The sequence below is a fragment of the Tetranychus urticae genome, chromosome 2 (assembly GCF_039701765.1).
Source record: "Tetranychus urticae isolate SD_2017Ah chromosome 2, NJAU_TeUrti_SD_1.0, whole genome shotgun sequence".
In the NCBI taxonomy this organism is placed as follows: domain Eukaryota; kingdom Metazoa; phylum Arthropoda; class Arachnida; order Trombidiformes; family Tetranychidae; genus Tetranychus; species Tetranychus urticae.
The window spans coordinates 10,541,509-10,557,582 of NC_142959.1; the positions used below are offsets into that span (position 1 = coordinate 10,541,509).

Consider the following 16,074-nt stretch of genomic DNA (forward strand, 5'->3'; position numbering starts at 1 on the left):
ATTTAAAGATCACAAACATGAAATGTTTTAACCGAAATTAAATTCGAACAATTTTAATGCGCAAATTGGGACTTTATTAATATTTTAGGGATTACATGATACAGATTAATATTTTAGTCAAGTGAAGTTGATGTAATTCGGTTTATAACTTATCCTAATTAGCATTTGTAAGTCTTTTTGAGTGAATTAATCTCGGCCTGGTTAAGCACACTTTTGGTACAAAGTTGAGGGTTGTTAATCTCGTAAGTCAATCGAACGAACGGGTATAAGTTTTCTATCAGTTAACCAAAAACAAAAGGTTGAAATATAGCAAGTGTAAGTACCATTTTAATATAATTTTTCATTCTATCGTTTTTCGATTGCTTCTTACCATGATTAGGACCCTTATCACCAGGCTTGGCGACTCCTACGGCATGGAATAGACCGTGCATGACGACTCCCTTACAAACACACTTGTTACTTAAATTGAGTGGGGTTCCACCAGCAACCGAACCAACGACTACGTCACAGCTGTAAACATTTGGTCAAAAATTATTTGCTGAAAAAAGCACTTACTTTGTATGTATCCACACGTAAACTTACTTTTGTGAAGATTTGATGTTCAAATAACGTGACTGATTGTATCGAGGTCTAAATTTAATGCAAGTAGTTCCGCTGATTTCGTTCATGGCGGCTAGAATAGTTGCTCTATGTGGGTCTAAAGAATCCAAAGAATTAATATCAATTAGAGTTTACAATTAAGGTAATGTCAACAAAGCGTTTATTACCTAAGGCTGGGTCAATTTCATATGGAATTATCACGCGTCTTGGCCACAACGATCCTGGCTATAGTTCGAGAAAATGAGACCAGATTAGTTCATTACAATTATCAAAGTTTATACTCGACTTCATAGATTGGTTTTTGACCGATAAATTTATAAAATACTAACTTCCATCACTTGTCCGTGAGTGGAATGGATTGAAGAGCTTAAATAGATGATTAAGCAAAGGAAAAAAGATGAATGTTTAAGAATCATTTCAATAGTTGGATTGGAAACACAAACTCCGTGTACACATTGGACAAGAATTCAATTCGAAACTTGAATGTTCACCCGAGTTTACATATAATGGATTCAGTATTGAATTTTCTGCAGCTTTTATATGCTTGGACTCTGCGATTTGACGAGATTTTGATGCAAAGTTAGTGCTAAATTAACGATTAAGAAGCACTCCATTGTCAAACATCTTGATTCTGTCCATTTTTAGACACTTACATACAGATGTGACTTTTTCAACACAATACATTTCTTAATCATCACTAATAATATCATCATACTTTTAATTAAATCTAGCTTGTTGCAGAGAAAAATCGAAACAATGAGATGATTTCATGTTGCAATTTAATGTTGCCTGTCCAACAATAACAATAATTTTCAATTTTGTTCGTATGATATTTAAGATGAATCCGGTTAAAAAATTTATTTATATTTAATGGATACCATCAAGTAAATATCAAATGATGAAGTGTTATTTTAATTTTACACCCTAAATTAGATTGCCCATCAATATAACTTGACACTTTTTACTCAATCACTAGCCTTTGTATTTCGTTCAATTCATCGCTAAAAGATTTTATTTCACATTACTTTCCTTCGCAGAAGCAACGATTGCATTTTGTGAGTTCAATATTCAAACTGTTCACTGTTCAAGTACAATAATCGAAGCATCACCATTAAATACTACATTTGCTTGTGAATTAAGAATGTTGAAATCGCTAAATTAAAGTGTATCAAAAGACAAAATACAATTCTCACTGTAAAACTTGCAGATTAACGTCAGCAAGCGAATCAACTGAAAGACTTATACTTTAATTGTCAACAATGCTTCGACTTTAATCAAAATTTTCAAATATAATCTATTATACTATTGTAAAGTTTTGCAATTTTATAATATCCTTTGCAAGGAGCTTAATTTTTATGTCACCCAGATTTTGAAACCATAAGCAAACTCACAATAATTACACTCTCGTAAAAGAACTTGAACTTTTTTTCCGAATCCAGGTTACTGAAGAGTATGCAAAAGCTTGACTTTCGAGTCAAGAGCTACGACTAGCTGTCCCTTAATGTGGATTGACTGTGTTGTCAGTGAAATGCAATTTTCGGCCAGTCATAATATCGACAGCCTCTTTAAATAATAAACTCAATGTTTCAACGCTGAATATTTATTTATTGAAGGAAGTTTTAGAAATATTTTATCATTGATTATTGAATAATTCAAGAAAATGATTCAGTTTTTTTTTGTTTTCAAAGAAATGACATTTACATCCTTCTTATAACAAAAGGTTTCACATCTTTACCAGGATTTTTAGTTCCATCCAAATAAGAAGTACAATTGTATAACTTGTTTATCTTAACGATGTCCAGTTTTGATAGTTTACCTTTGACACAAGAGTTAAGTAGTTTCACTCCTTTCTTTTTGGGCTGAATAGTCTTCAGTCCTGGCGACTTGCTGAAAGCATCACCAGGATAATGCATTATTGAATCTGAATATGAAAATAGATAAGAAGGAATAAATGTTAATCATAATCTGTGAATAGATTTTTGTATTTCTTCTTATTGTTCGACTTTGACCAACTTACCGTAGTCATAAGCAGTAAGAAGTCGATTTTGATCTGGATTTAGCTTCTCAAAGTTTCCAATGTACTCTTTTATGATATTATCTGTAAGTATCTCAACATAATCATCGCGATCGGATCGCACTTGTTCATGAGCAAATCCTAAAGCATGCATAGTTTCATGGACTGCAGTTCCTGCACATCTACATGCAGATGAGTTCATGACAATTTGTTGAAATCCACCTTGATAACCAACAAAGGAAGAGCAGCTGAATGTAAATAAACGAAAATGAACAGTCAAATTGTTATATTAATAATGATGAATAATCGTTTGCTTACCCAGGACCGTCTGTAAAAACAAGCACTCCTGTTCGGTTATCGTCTTTTTCAGCATTTTTAAATCGCAAGCAAGTGTGGTTTTGTATATCATTGAGAGCTGTTTCAATTTCGTCTTTCATTTCTTTCGCTGTAAAAAATGAACAACAATTCAAATAAAAAGTTGATTGAATAAAAAGCATAATTAATTACGGAATGATTGTTGCACAGCAACAGGAATAGGTTTTTTTGGGTTCCAAAGTCTCTGGTTATCCACAATAGCATTCTTGAACGACAGCTGAATGGAATGAAAGGGAATGAAGAATGAAATAATTGCATTAACAAGCGAAGAAATCATTGCTTTTGTAAAATAACTCACCGAGCTAGCTGTAGCTGAAATACTTTCCATGATATCACCCAGAACGATTTTATAATCTTCAAATTTGTATTTTTCAATGAATTCAGTCAAATCCGTAGAATCGTCCATTCCAACTGGAGCTGATTGACTGAATCCAGTCAATATGATGAAGAAAAGGATTCGATGGATTACAGTAAAGAAATTCATTGTTTAACTGAAATACACTTGAATTCACTAAACTAAATGTACTTTTCCATGGAAGTTTATTCCTTAAATAGTGACTTGGCAAGTAATTAATAAAAATGGGCATTTTAGATGTGAGATTAACAAATCGGAGCTTTTTCACGACATGGAAGTGAAGATGATCTAATAAACACCTTGTGATTAATAATTCAATGTCACATTATTTAATCTGTTCAAATAGTGTCAAAAAATTTATTGATATTGAAAGTCTAGTATCTAAATTAAACATATTAAATTATTAGCAACAAATTGTTTCAATTTTTATTTTCACTCAACCGAAATAAATATTAAGCAATTAAACAATTAATTGACACATAGATTTAACTTTCTTTGTTTTAATGATGAGTCAATAATGAAGCAGACTTTGTCATATTACTGAAACTTTAAGGTTGTCCCTTGATATCATATTTCGTCGCAAAGCCGAAAAGTCCAAATGTCCAAAGGTACAATGATTATTCAAGATTCACCCAGTAATTTTATCCAAACATCAGGAACTCGAACACTGGAAGCAGCTATTCTCAAGGAATACATAAAAATACACTCTCACCGATCTGAAACTCAAAGGCCAAGTTTTTTCCCTGAACAATTTTTAAATGATACAGATTTAGTGCCAAAGAGAAGGCGATCATTAAGGTCGTCCATTGATAGTTTAATAAAGCGAGTGTCTTTTGCTTGGTTTCCTCGGATGAAAAAAGCAAAAGAAAAGACGAGATCCCATGAATCACAAGATGTCCCACCGTCATTGCCAAGTTACTTAATAATTTCATTACTCATTTGGCGATATCTTCTTCGATGGAAGATTACAATGACAATTCCATTTGCAGTATTCCATGCAGCCCTTGACAGTTATGGTTCCTCACCTCGAACCAAGTACTGCTCTAATCAGACTTACTATTTATGGTGATTCTGTTTACACTCCTCAAGTTTACCATGGAATCGGAGTTGCAACTGTTTGGGCTGTAATCCATTTTTTGATCTCTTTTGTTTTAGCCAGAAAATGGTGAACAAATTTCGACTCATTGTACATTCACATTGACATAATAATTGATATTTCGCTTCAATTATTATTTAAAGATCACAAACATGAAATGTTTTAACCGAAATTAAATTCCAACAATTTTAATGCGCAAATTGGGACTTTATTAATATTTTAGGGATTACATGATATAGATTAATATATTAGTCAAGTGAAGTTGATGAAATTCGGTTTATAACTTATCCTAATTAGCATTTGTAAATCTTTTTGAGATTATTAATCTCGGCCGGGATAAGCACATTTCTGGTACAAAGTTGTGCGTTGTTGATGTCGTAAGTCAATCGAACGCACGGGAATCCGTCTTCTAGAAGTTAACCGAAAACAAAAGGTTGAAATAGAGCAAGTGTAAGTACCATTTTCATATAGTTTTTTATTCTATCGTTTTTAGATTGTTACTTACCATGATAAGGACCATTATCACCAGGCCTGGCGGCTCCTGCGGCATGATATAGACCGTGCATGATGATTCCCTTACAAACACACATGTTACTCAAATTGAGTGGGGTTCCACCAGGAATTGAACCAACGACAACGTTACAGCTGTACATATTTAGTCAAAAGTTGTTTTTTAAAAAAGGTTTACTGTGTATATCACTCACATAAACTTACCTTTGTGAAGATTTGATGTTCAAATAACGTGTCTGACCATTTCGAGGCACAAATTTAATGCAAGTAGTTCCGCTGATTTCGTTCATGGCGGCTAGAATAGTTGCTCTGTGTGAGGCTAAAGAATCCAAAGGATAAATATCAATTAGAAATTACAATCAAAGTAATGTTAATCAATAGTTACCTAAGGCCGGGTCAATTTCATATGGGATTGTTTTATCTTTCCACAACGATCCTGGCTATAATTCAAGAAAATGAGACCAGATTAGTTCATTACAATTATCAAAGTTTATACTCGACTTCATGTGTTGGTTCTTAACCGATAATTTTATAAAATACTAACTGCCATCACTTGTCCGTGAGTGGAATGGATTGAAGAGCTTAAATAGATGATTAAGCAAAGGAAAAAAGTTGAATGTTTAAGAATCATTTCAATAGTTGGATTGGAAACACAAACTTCAAGTACACAATGGACAATAATTCAATTAGGAACTTGAACTATTACGAGAGTTGACTGAATAATGGATTCAATATTGAGTTTGCTGCAGCTTTTATATGCTTGGACTCTGCGATTTGACGAGATTTTGATGCAAAGCTAAAACTAGTTAACGGACACTCAATTGTCAATCATCTTGATTCTGTCCATTTTTAGATACCAACATGCAGATGTGATTTTTTGAACACAATACATTTCTTAATCATCACTAATAATATCATGATACTTTTAATTAAATCTAGCTTGTTGCAGTGAACAATCAAAACAATGAGATGATTTCATGTTGCAATTTAATGGATATCATCAAGTAAATATCAAATGATGAAGCGTTATTTTAATTTCAAATCTTAAATTAGATTGCCCATCAATATAACTTGAGACTTGTTACTCAATCACTAGCCTTTGTATCTCGTTCAATTCATCGCTAAAAGATGTTATTACACATTAATTTCCTTCGCAGAAGCAACGATTGCATTCTGTGAATTCAATATCCAAACTGTTCAATGTTCAATAAGCGAAACATCATCATTGAAAACTACATTTGCTTGTGAATTAAGAATGTTGAAATACAGTAATTCCACGAGTTTTTTGTTTTTTTGGAGTGCTAACATCTGTGTGACCTACAGGGGGAAAAATTAAAATTCAAACTGTAAATTTTACAGTTTAAACAATTAGTGATTTCCCTTTAGCCTTTCTACCCTTTCCCTTCAGTGGGAGTCATTAGACTAGATCAGTTGTTTAAACTGTAAAATTAATTGTTTGCCCTCGTAGTTCACACAGATGTCAGCACTCCAAAAAATCAAAATTGACTGTAATGAAAAAATTCCTTAAGGGAATGGGAGTTTAAATGTAAAAAGTGTCACGATTAGACAAAAAAGGTAATCGATTGGTAAACATGCGAAATCTAGCCACATTAGCTAGTGAAGTGTTATTTTTTCACGGTGGATTTTCAGTGAATTCATGTTATTTTTGAAGTTCTCTTGTTTCTTGTCGGTAAATCGATTAATCGATGTTCTAATTAAATTTTTAATTTTAATCGATTAACTGTTCGCTCGATATGGCCTATTCGTCGTTCGTGTTTGAATAGGGAAGCAGCTTATTTGTTCAAAAATTAAATTCCTAGTTTCAAGTTTCAATTCAATTTTAAGTTCCAACTATAAATATTATTGTAAAATAAGTGACTGACCGGTGATTTAATTTAAAGATTCATATTAAAAGTTACAAAAGGAAAAGAAGTGTTCAACTGGTTGCAGATCCTGAAATTCCTACTCAATGTTTTTTGGTTAAATAGGGCTTACCCTAATCGCCCAGCTCTACCCTTCACCCTATTACTTGTTTCTATAACACTTGTGTTTCTATCATCTCAGCGCATATCTTCCTTTATCGCAATGGCAAACAGTGAAAAAACGACTTTAAATAAAAAGCTTGAGAGACTTTTGTCAAAAAAGTGTGACAGCACTAAAAATGGTGATGAAGAGCTAGCCTTGTGGAAAGGTTTCATACGCATTTTGACCAGCTTTTATGAATTGAACAATGACTTCATAACTGTACAAGGGGTCGCACTTTATAATAAGTACGTATGTATAAGGGATGCCAAGCAATCAAAAAAACGTGGGCCAATACAAAATAAAAACTTGGCCAATATTATTTGTAGTGCTAGTCCTGCTGCAGACGCAACTAGACACCAACTGAAAAATGGCAAAACAGTTTTGTTAGTCACTTCTGCATATGAAGGGTTGCTTACTAAAACTTGTGGTGTACGCGTAAGCTTAGCTATTATTACTAAGAGCAAAGAATTTTGGGTTTATGATCCAGGGGAGGATTCGAAAATTTTCATTGGCTCTGTTATTAAAAAAATAGCCCAAAGGCTTGGTATCAATTCAATCAAAGTGTTTCGCGATAACCAGAGAGATGACGAATTTGGTTGCCCCCAAAAAAGCTTAGCGGAAGCTCATCATATACTGAAAAATGGCTTCGAAGCTAAGGATTCAGTTGCAGAATTTATCATTTCCAGAAACAAGTGGTTAAAGTGATTTCTGCCGAAGAGTGAAGCAGCCGAGGATTCTCAATTTCAGATCTCGTATGCTAGATCTTGTTGTACACAACGAGGACTCAGCGTAGTCCTCAGCCCGATAGCCCGCAAACCAACCACATACTCATTTTGACTCATCCTGCTTGTAACCCACTTATTAATAAAAATAAAAATCAATTCATCCAATAAAGATAGAGTGTTTTACTTATTTTCCTCCGGTATGTTCCGATTTCGCCAACCTTTTAAGCTGTTTTAAACATAAGCTTTAAGTTAAGCTTTGCTCAAAATTTATTTAAATTAAATGAGATACTCAATCAATATTTCGATAATTTAAGCACCTAGAATCATCAATTCTTCAAAAATTGAGCGTATTAATCTCTGCCTGGTTAGGCACACTTTTGGTGCAAAGTTGTGGGTTGTTGATGTCGTAAGTCAATCGAGCGCACGGAAATTGGGTTGCTAGAAGTTAACCAAAAACAAACGGTTGAAATGAGCAAGTGTACGGGGTGTTAAGAAAGCTCGCGCCTAACTTACAAACACACACGTTACTCAAATTGAGGGGGTTAAAGAACCCAAAGAATAAATATCAATTAGAACTTACAATCAAAGTAATGTTAATCAATTATTACCTAAGGCCGGGTCAATTTCATATGGGATTGTTTTATCTTTCCACAACGAGCCTGGCTATAATTCGAGAAAATGAGACCAGATTAGTTCATTACAAGTATCAAAGTTTATACTCGACTTCATATATTGGTTTTTAACCGATGAATTTGTAAAATACTAACTGCCATCAACTGTCCGTGAGTGGAATGGATTGAAAAGCTTTTGTAAAATTAATAAATTTAATTTTATTTCATCTTTATATTATATTTGTATTGTTTCAGACAGTTATTATTGAAATTAAATATCTATCAATATTTGGACGTTAACATTGGTAACAACAATTAAAATTTACATGTCATGATTGTTTTTTAAGATTCAACAGTTTTTGAGATAATTTATCATATTTAAGGCTTTTTCAGCATTCATTTTCGTACATTTTAATGTTTTCAGACTAAAATATTATATTGTTGATGATTTTTTGTTATCATTTTCAGTTTTTATCGCTTCTTGGGCAATAATAAACTCGTTCGTCAAATAGGTATTTTGTCGTATTCGTCGGTACAATTTTTTGGGAACATCAGCTATTATCCAGTCAAGTAGAGTATCAAACAACAGGATTGTATTATGATAAATAACTACAAATATTAACCGGTAGGCCAAGATTTCCCAGAACTCTTCTGTTGGTTTGTACTGTTCACTTCCTCCTGGAGGATGACGGAGACCTGAGTAGGCACATGTTGTTGAGGAATTAAGAGAAAGGTTATTCTGCCTGATGAAATCGGTGAGATTCTGGGGTAAATTTTTAGTCTCATAATATGAGATAGACCAGGATATAAAACCATCAAGAGATCCATTTTTCAAATAGTAATATGTTTTAGGTACTAGACTTGAAGTAAAGGCAATGGTTAGTGCACTTGTGAGAATAGAGAGTTTTCCAAGAGCATTAATTATGTGAAACCAAACACCGATGTCTTTAATTCTGACAGCAACAGGTCTTTTGTAATGAGATAGAAATTTTCGTGCATCCAATCGTATTTCAAAAGCATTGTTAATCAGGGCAAATAATGGGGCCAAAGGAAAAGCAACAACAAATATTGTAACCATTCCGAATTGGATTATCATTTCCAGGTATTCGTAAAATAGTGCAGTTGCTTCCCAATTGTTCAGTGGGTAATCAGCTTCCCATTGAGGTAAAAGAAGTATATCTTTTGGATTAAAGTTGATAATTTTTCTGAAGATTTGAAATAAAACAGAATGATCAGAATTATTGATAATCAATAACAAGGGACATAAACGAAATCAAATCGTTTTTTAATTCACTTACTCAAGCTTCTTCTTTTCAAACCAAGGTTGAAGCATTTCAAGTAATGCAAAAATTGCTTGTTTTCCTATCATTATGAATGCCAATTGAATTGTTAACTCAACGAAACATCCTCCGAGGCCACATTGCTCTTTATTAAGAAGTCCTGGTTCATACAGGTCACCGGGATGACGGACAAAACGTCCTTTTATGAATGCTATGTAAAAAAGCGACGAGTAATAGTTGACAAACTCTAGAACGTATAATTTAAGCGTTAAGCTATTGTCAAATTCAGTTTGCGTCCGAGGTAGCTCCATTTCAGTTAATTTATAAGCCACTTTGGTATGGACCCAGTTGAAAATTATGATAAAAATAACATTTATGAAAGAAGCACTTGATGCGCTGATTAAAGACGAGTATTTTCCTATTTTAGGATCGAGGTCCTCTGAGAGGGCAGTTTTAACGGAGACTCGGTAAAAAATAATGCCAAATACGACACCTATTAAAATTGATAGGAAAAATAGAACCAGAGAACCCGAGAGAATCATATATGGCAAACGTTTCTTCCAAAAAGAGACATAAGGTTCATACATTCTAGTTATGAAATTGAGACGCTTTTTTCCATTTTTGTCCAATTTGTTTAAGTACTCAGGACGGGGAATTTCATCGTAATAATCTAAACTGGAAATATCCCATTGATAGGTGATACTGACTGAATATCTTTTCCAAAATTGTGTGAAAAACGATGACCAAACGGACATAAAGATGGCAAAGAAAATAGTTGAAGGGTTATCAAAAAGGTACGAGAAAAAGGTATCAATACATGAGGACGAAAGAAGCCAATAATCACAATCATGGTCAGAACAAAGAGGACACATCGCGACATCATCATATAGTTTTGTGCAAATGCTGTTAGATACTGGATCATATGGATAAGTGGCGATGCTGTAAATGAAACAAACAACACCAGCAATAGATGCAGGAATCAACAAAGTCGTGTAAAAACCCAACCAAGCAAAATACATCGCAAATTTTGCTCCCATGTAATTACAAATATCATCTAATGGTTGCTGGTCGAGTAAACGCCATAATGAAGCCCAATTAGTATATAATTGCATCCGGGTTCGATCACTGTGGCTAGGAGACAATTTACCTTCGTGTAATGGGTAAGCAGCTTCATAAGCACCATCTTCAATCAATTTATCGATGCCAATACATGAAGCATCAGTGCAACTATCTCCATAACTGACTCTTTTTAAAATATGATCCACGATTCGCGAGCGCTGCGCTTGGGAAAAGAAATTTTCTTTCTTATCACTGGGAATATCAAACATGTATTCTTTATCTAGTCGATATGTTGCCGTGAATTTTTCTCCCCTAAGAATAGGTCGTTTAAATGCCTGCCTTGATGATTGCTCAAAAAATCGGTCTTTCCAAGCTTCAACAGGCTTGACTGGCATTTTAAAGTGCAAAAGCTCAGCATATCGAGAGAGTACACCCCAGGGCGCGTGTATTTTGGTAAAGCGAAGTAGTGAGTTACCTCTATGTCCAGAGCAAGACTCCAACTGTAGACCTTCTTTGATTAGATTTTTTTCAAATAAATCCCGATACTTGTCAAATCGTTCTCGAAATAGTTGTGCTGATTTGTTAACAATGACAAAATCGATACGACGCTCACCATCGTCAAAAAAATGTGAGTCTGGATCAGGGTGTCTATCAAAGTCGTTTTCTCTAGGCACATCATTTTCATGACCATTCATCTTTTGTTGAGTACCAGAAGAAGGTTCTGCAACGGCGCCAGGAAGTGAAGGTTCTACAAGAAGTGAGGATGATGATGAAGATAACTGTTGGGCTAAATTACTCGGTAGAATCCTTATTTGAAAACCTTCATCATTTACTCCACTTTCCAACTCATGTGCTTCTGTTTCTTCCATGATGATCCACAGCGAATGTAAATTTTAGCCAAGATAGAAACGAAGGTATCTTTTTCCACCATTTATTGGTACAAATTTGGGTCCTGAAGGCTATAAACTATCCTGAAAATTAGAAAAAAAAAGAAACAGATTATTCTAGAGTTCACGGCATTTATTTAAGATTTATATTAAATTCAAGTTGAGTTTTAAATGAAGGGAAATACAGTGAAAACTAATTCAACCAACATTAAGATAAGACTGGTTTGATCATTAAAATCAGTATAACGTCATGGTAAAGAAGATCAATATAAATTGGGTTTCGTTTGAAACCTGAAAAGTTAAAAACTAAAGTTGTTTAGTTGTGAAAACTGTCAACATAACTACCAAACTTAATTGATTGGGAAACAATGAAACGGAAAAATCGATATTTATTGACTATTCAGTTGAAAAAATCTTCTTCAATGATAATGGTAGATGATGAGAAGAGGAAATAAATAATGGATTTATGCGAGGACGAGTTATGCTAAATAATGCCTGTTGACATATGATACATTGCATTGCAACTGACTAAACTAGAAGAATATGAAAAGTAAACTACTGTAATTGATAAAATTAATATATGACTGAATCAAGATTTTGAAAAGAGTCGATAGATCATAAATTTGAGTCTCCATATCTGATTTCAAAAACAAGTTGGCGAAAAATCATAAGCTAAGATCATAATCTCATGATCAGACAGTATAATAGCATTTGAGCATTATTAAAAGCAGGATATGCCTATGAGTTCGACTATGATAGAGGTGGTTCGAGTCAGGTTAACACGAGGAGGGTAAGAAGGATAAGTCTTTAAAATGAAAATCATTGAACTCACCATTTCAATCAAATTTGTGAAAAAATAACTATTCTATTATGTTCACATTAATGAGATGGAACAGGTAGCTTACAGAAGTCCGGTGATCGATCATTGTTGAAAATTCACATTAAAACAAGGAAATCAATCGTATATTGATTACATTGGTGATGATGGAGATAGCAGTGACGGCGGTTAGATGGTGGTGAAATACAAAGATTGGGTTTATTATCAACAATGAGCTTGAGTTGAGATACTTTTAGGTTATTCTTGGGTATTCGCCAGAAAATGAGTATAAAAGGAAGAAGTACTAGGCAGGAAATAAGGTGACATCATAATTGAACAACTGTAACCTAATTAACAAACCACATTGATTAAGTACAAATATCAATCCATTTTAGGCATTTTCAGAAAAAGGTAGCAAATGAAGAAGTCACAAAGTCTGGCAAGAGTATTGAAAGAGCATTTTGAATGTTGCAAATAAGACAAGTAATGGAAAATCCAGTTTTAGAATAAACTTGTCATTAAAAATTCTAACCAGCACTCCTTGATCATTAAAGAACTTGAAGATCCTCTGGATTCTTGCACAATATCTTCCGTAGTTTCTTGTACCTGGATAGAGATTCCCTTGAAATAGTCTAGTTGTACTATTCCGCGAGCATCCAATTTCATTATAATCCAGTTCCTTACTCAGTATTTAGCCTTGATGTAAGATGTCCATGATTAATTTAAGAATTACTATCCCACAAAGGTAAACAATTAAAAAAATTGATATAAAATTTTCTTTAAGACGATTGAACCTAGAAAGGATCAAATCTTATCTATCAGGTATCGGTATCCTTTTAAGCAACCCAAAATTTGGGTTCCAAATTTAAATTCAATGTTTTGCCACCAAAAATGCGGGTCTGAAGAGTTGATCATGCGCAAGTAAATGCGCAGTCAAATTATCAACTTTTGAAACAAGATTTTAACCGCAAATTGTAATGTTTTTAATTTCAATTTTCCGATCAGTTTAAATAACCATCAAAATTGAGATTGTGACTGATTAAAATTTGGACAGGTTGGCTTTCGTCAAAAGATGGACTTCGTTTCTAACAGCAGACAAAGTAACCAGTAGATGAACTCGATAATTAATCAAAATATTAACGAAACTTGTGAAAAACATCAATCTGGTTTTAAATTTTGATCAGTGATTTATTCAGGTCAATCAGATTACTTTAATCTTAATCTGTGTGTCTAGCAAGGTCAAGACAATGAAAATTAAGATAAAGGTTGACATAAGCAAGTGTAAACACTTAACTAACTGTTAACAATGATCAATTCATTGCCTTATTTACATCTAAAATTGTCTAATCGATGAACAAATAAACAATGTCTTCAATCAGGTTATCAAGTCTAGTCTTAAATCTAGTTGTAAAATCTTAATAAAACGTAACTCTATTCATAATTAATATTTAAATCAATAACTATATTAATAACTATAGCTTTATATTTTGATACTGTTTTCATGTTCTGGTTAAATCATTTTCAAATTGTCATTGCTATTGTTTTGCAAGCTTGTTTAATCTTGATCATTCATTATTTTATGATTTTCAGAAACATTTCATCAAGTCAATGCAAGTAAATTATTTTGCCTAATTCTTACTACTACTTAAACAGTGATTTGATTTTTATCAATGTTCATATGACTAATTTGATTGTCTTATTGTTTAATTGTCTCATTAGTGAATGAAATATGTTTAAGCTTATTATTCCGTAAAAAAAGATGACAGTTATTAGGTAAATCTTGAATCATATGTTTATCATGGTAATTATTACGATAAGATTGTAGATGAGCAATTAAGACCTTTATGATAATGGTAATCACAATTTTCAGGTTTATCTAACAATTTTATGCTTTTCACCTTTGTTAAATCAATTGACAATGGTTAGTGTTAATGACAATTAAGGCGTTTCACCGTAATTCAAGCAAATCAGCCTTTAATAAACCCTCATTATTTTAATGTGCTACAGTTAACCAGTTAAATCATGATTCTAGTTAAATCACTGTGTTTTTTATATTTCATTTTTTCAGCAAATTTAATTAACTCACTTCCAAGTAAGTATCAAATTGATTGTCTTTTAAAACCCAAGTTTAAACTTGAAACTGTCATCTGGTAATTTCAATCTATAGTCGATACCAATGAGGTGAACACAGATGACCAGGAAAACAATGTAAACAAGCCATTGGAAAACATCAATTTGTTTTTGGGTGACATTAAGTTAAGAAGGAAAAACAATTCCAATGACGATGACATGGTAAGTGACTTTAATTTTGATTAATTTACCTTATGATTAACAATTAGATTCAGCATTACACTCATCTAAATCCAATCAATTTAGTTGTTAGTGTTTCTGTTGGCCAGGAATCAAAATATGTAGTCAACTCTTTTGTTTCTCATTTATCCATGTTATGTTAATGATATTAATTAATACAGTTGATCGTTGAATCAAGTTAATTATTTCATCTCTTATCTTGTTTTCAAGTTGAATATCAATCTGTGATTAATGGTGATTTGATCAACCCTTCTGTTTGTTTCTAATGTTACAGATTTTATTCCGAAACGCAATTGAATACGATGACAACCTTTGGTCTTATGCTTTTGTTCCCATCGAGATTGATGCTAAACTTGGTAATTAAATTAGTCTATTTGGTAATTGATTTTTTACTTAATCTATTTATTTGTTTCATTAACTTCAGATAGTATCTCGGGATTGATTGAAGAAGCCTTGGATGAATTTCACCAGAAAACATGCATTCGCTTTACCCCCAGAATAGCTGAGCGTGATTACGTTAAATTCATTTATGATGAAGGGTAGGTTTAATTGTTGTAAAGGTGACACTTAAAAACTTGCAGGTGGACGATGCCACACGAAAGCATATCTTGCCTTAATCACGAAATTTGGTGACAATGATTAAGATGATAATGAAGATTAGGAAGCAACAGATTTGGTTTTGGTTTCATTGTCTTACTTCATTATTATCGTAATCATTATCGTCTACCAGTTTTTAAGTGTTAAACCCTTTAATTGGACGCTGAGTGTTTGTTTATCATCTTGAGTCACTTAATAATATGTAATCACTTTACTTTAGATGTTATTCATTTGTCGGTCGACTGGGTGGACTTCAGACAATATCATTAGGCGAAGGATGCCAATGTAAAGGAACCGTTATTCATGAGACTATGCATGCCTTGGGATTTTACCATGAACACAATCGATCTGATCGAGATGACTATGTTGAAATCATTTATGATAATATCATGGAGGAAGCTAAAAATATGTTCATCAAATTGAGTCCAGATGAGAATCGACTCTTCACTACATATGACTATGGTTGGTACATTAACTAATCTCATTGCTAAACCTCTAATGTTGTCACTAAACACACAATAATCAATTTATATTTTCTGGTTCCATCACATTTAGATTCAATTATGCACTATGATGGATCAGCTTTTAGTAAATCTAAATATTTGGCAACAATGGTTCCTAAGGATAAAGGTGTTGTGCTCAAGCATCCTTGTGATAAACCCTATCTTTCTGAGAAGGACGTTGAAAAATTAAACCAACTCTACAATTGTAAACCCAATTATTAATTTGTAAATCATTACTATTCTTAAACTCAACTTCGGTCAAAATTGTAAACAAATAACTCAATTAAATTACGAATCATACTTAAACATT

General features: G+C 33.0%; 5 protein-coding genes across 6 annotated transcripts; 1 reads left to right on the forward strand and 4 right to left on the reverse strand.

The window, feature by feature from the left end:
• Window positions 1-51: 51 nt before the first annotated feature.
• LOC107359452 (astacin-like metalloprotease toxin 5) lies at window positions 52-1,098 on the reverse strand. The gene is made up of 5 exons (XM_015925926.2): window positions 930-1,098; window positions 768-825; window positions 583-697; window positions 371-510; window positions 52-274 (listed from the first exon to the last, which is right to left on the reverse strand). Exons 1-5 carry the CDS (start codon window positions 1,014-1,016, stop codon window positions 159-161), a joined length of 516 nt encoding a protein of 171 aa, XP_015781412.2. The 5' UTR covers window positions 1,017-1,098; the 3' UTR covers window positions 52-158.
• Window positions 1,099-2,190: 1,092 nt separating this feature from the next.
• On the reverse strand, window positions 2,191-3,588 carry LOC107359460 (astacin-like metalloprotease toxin 3). The gene is made up of 5 exons (XM_015925931.2): window positions 3,288-3,588; window positions 3,122-3,206; window positions 2,933-3,059; window positions 2,618-2,862; window positions 2,191-2,521 (listed from the first exon to the last, which is right to left on the reverse strand). Exons 1-5 carry the CDS (start codon window positions 3,471-3,473, stop codon window positions 2,298-2,300), a joined length of 867 nt encoding a protein of 288 aa, XP_015781417.2. The 5' UTR covers window positions 3,474-3,588; the 3' UTR covers window positions 2,191-2,297.
• A 1,038-nt stretch (window positions 3,589-4,626) lies between these two features.
• On the reverse strand, window positions 4,627-5,663 carry LOC107370564 (astacin-like metalloprotease toxin 5). 2 transcript variants are annotated; one of them, XM_025162579.2, is made up of 5 exons: window positions 5,495-5,663; window positions 5,336-5,390; window positions 5,155-5,269; window positions 4,946-5,085; window positions 4,627-4,846 (listed from the first exon to the last, which is right to left on the reverse strand). In XM_025162579.2, exons 1-5 carry the CDS (start codon window positions 5,579-5,581, stop codon window positions 4,734-4,736), a joined length of 510 nt encoding a protein of 169 aa, XP_025018347.2. In that variant the 5' UTR covers window positions 5,582-5,663; the 3' UTR covers window positions 4,627-4,733. The 2 variants fall into 2 exon arrangements, with proteins under 2 accessions (XP_025018347.2, XP_025018346.2); XM_025162578.2 differs by having other exon boundaries at window positions 4,627-4,849.
• A 2,842-nt stretch (window positions 5,664-8,505) lies between these two features.
• On the reverse strand, window positions 8,506-13,183 carry LOC107359847 (anoctamin-4). Its single transcript, XM_015926431.3, has 3 exons — window positions 12,370-13,183; window positions 9,610-11,621; window positions 8,506-9,516 (listed from the first exon to the last, which is right to left on the reverse strand). Exons 2-3 carry the CDS (start codon window positions 11,517-11,519, stop codon window positions 8,745-8,747), a joined length of 2,682 nt encoding a protein of 893 aa, XP_015781917.2. The 5' UTR covers window positions 11,520-11,621; window positions 12,370-13,183; the 3' UTR covers window positions 8,506-8,744.
• A 1,168-nt stretch (window positions 13,184-14,351) lies between these two features.
• On the forward strand, window positions 14,352-16,070 carry LOC107359849 (astacin-like metalloprotease toxin 5). Its single transcript, XM_015926433.3, has 6 exons — window positions 14,352-14,446; window positions 14,522-14,646; window positions 14,939-15,020; window positions 15,089-15,203; window positions 15,482-15,723; window positions 15,817-16,070. The coding sequence occupies exons 1-6, from the start codon at window positions 14,377-14,379 to the stop codon at window positions 15,984-15,986; spliced, it is 804 nt and encodes a 267-aa protein (XP_015781919.1). The 5' UTR covers window positions 14,352-14,376; the 3' UTR covers window positions 15,987-16,070.
• The last annotated feature ends 4 nt before the right edge of the window (window positions 16,071-16,074 follow it).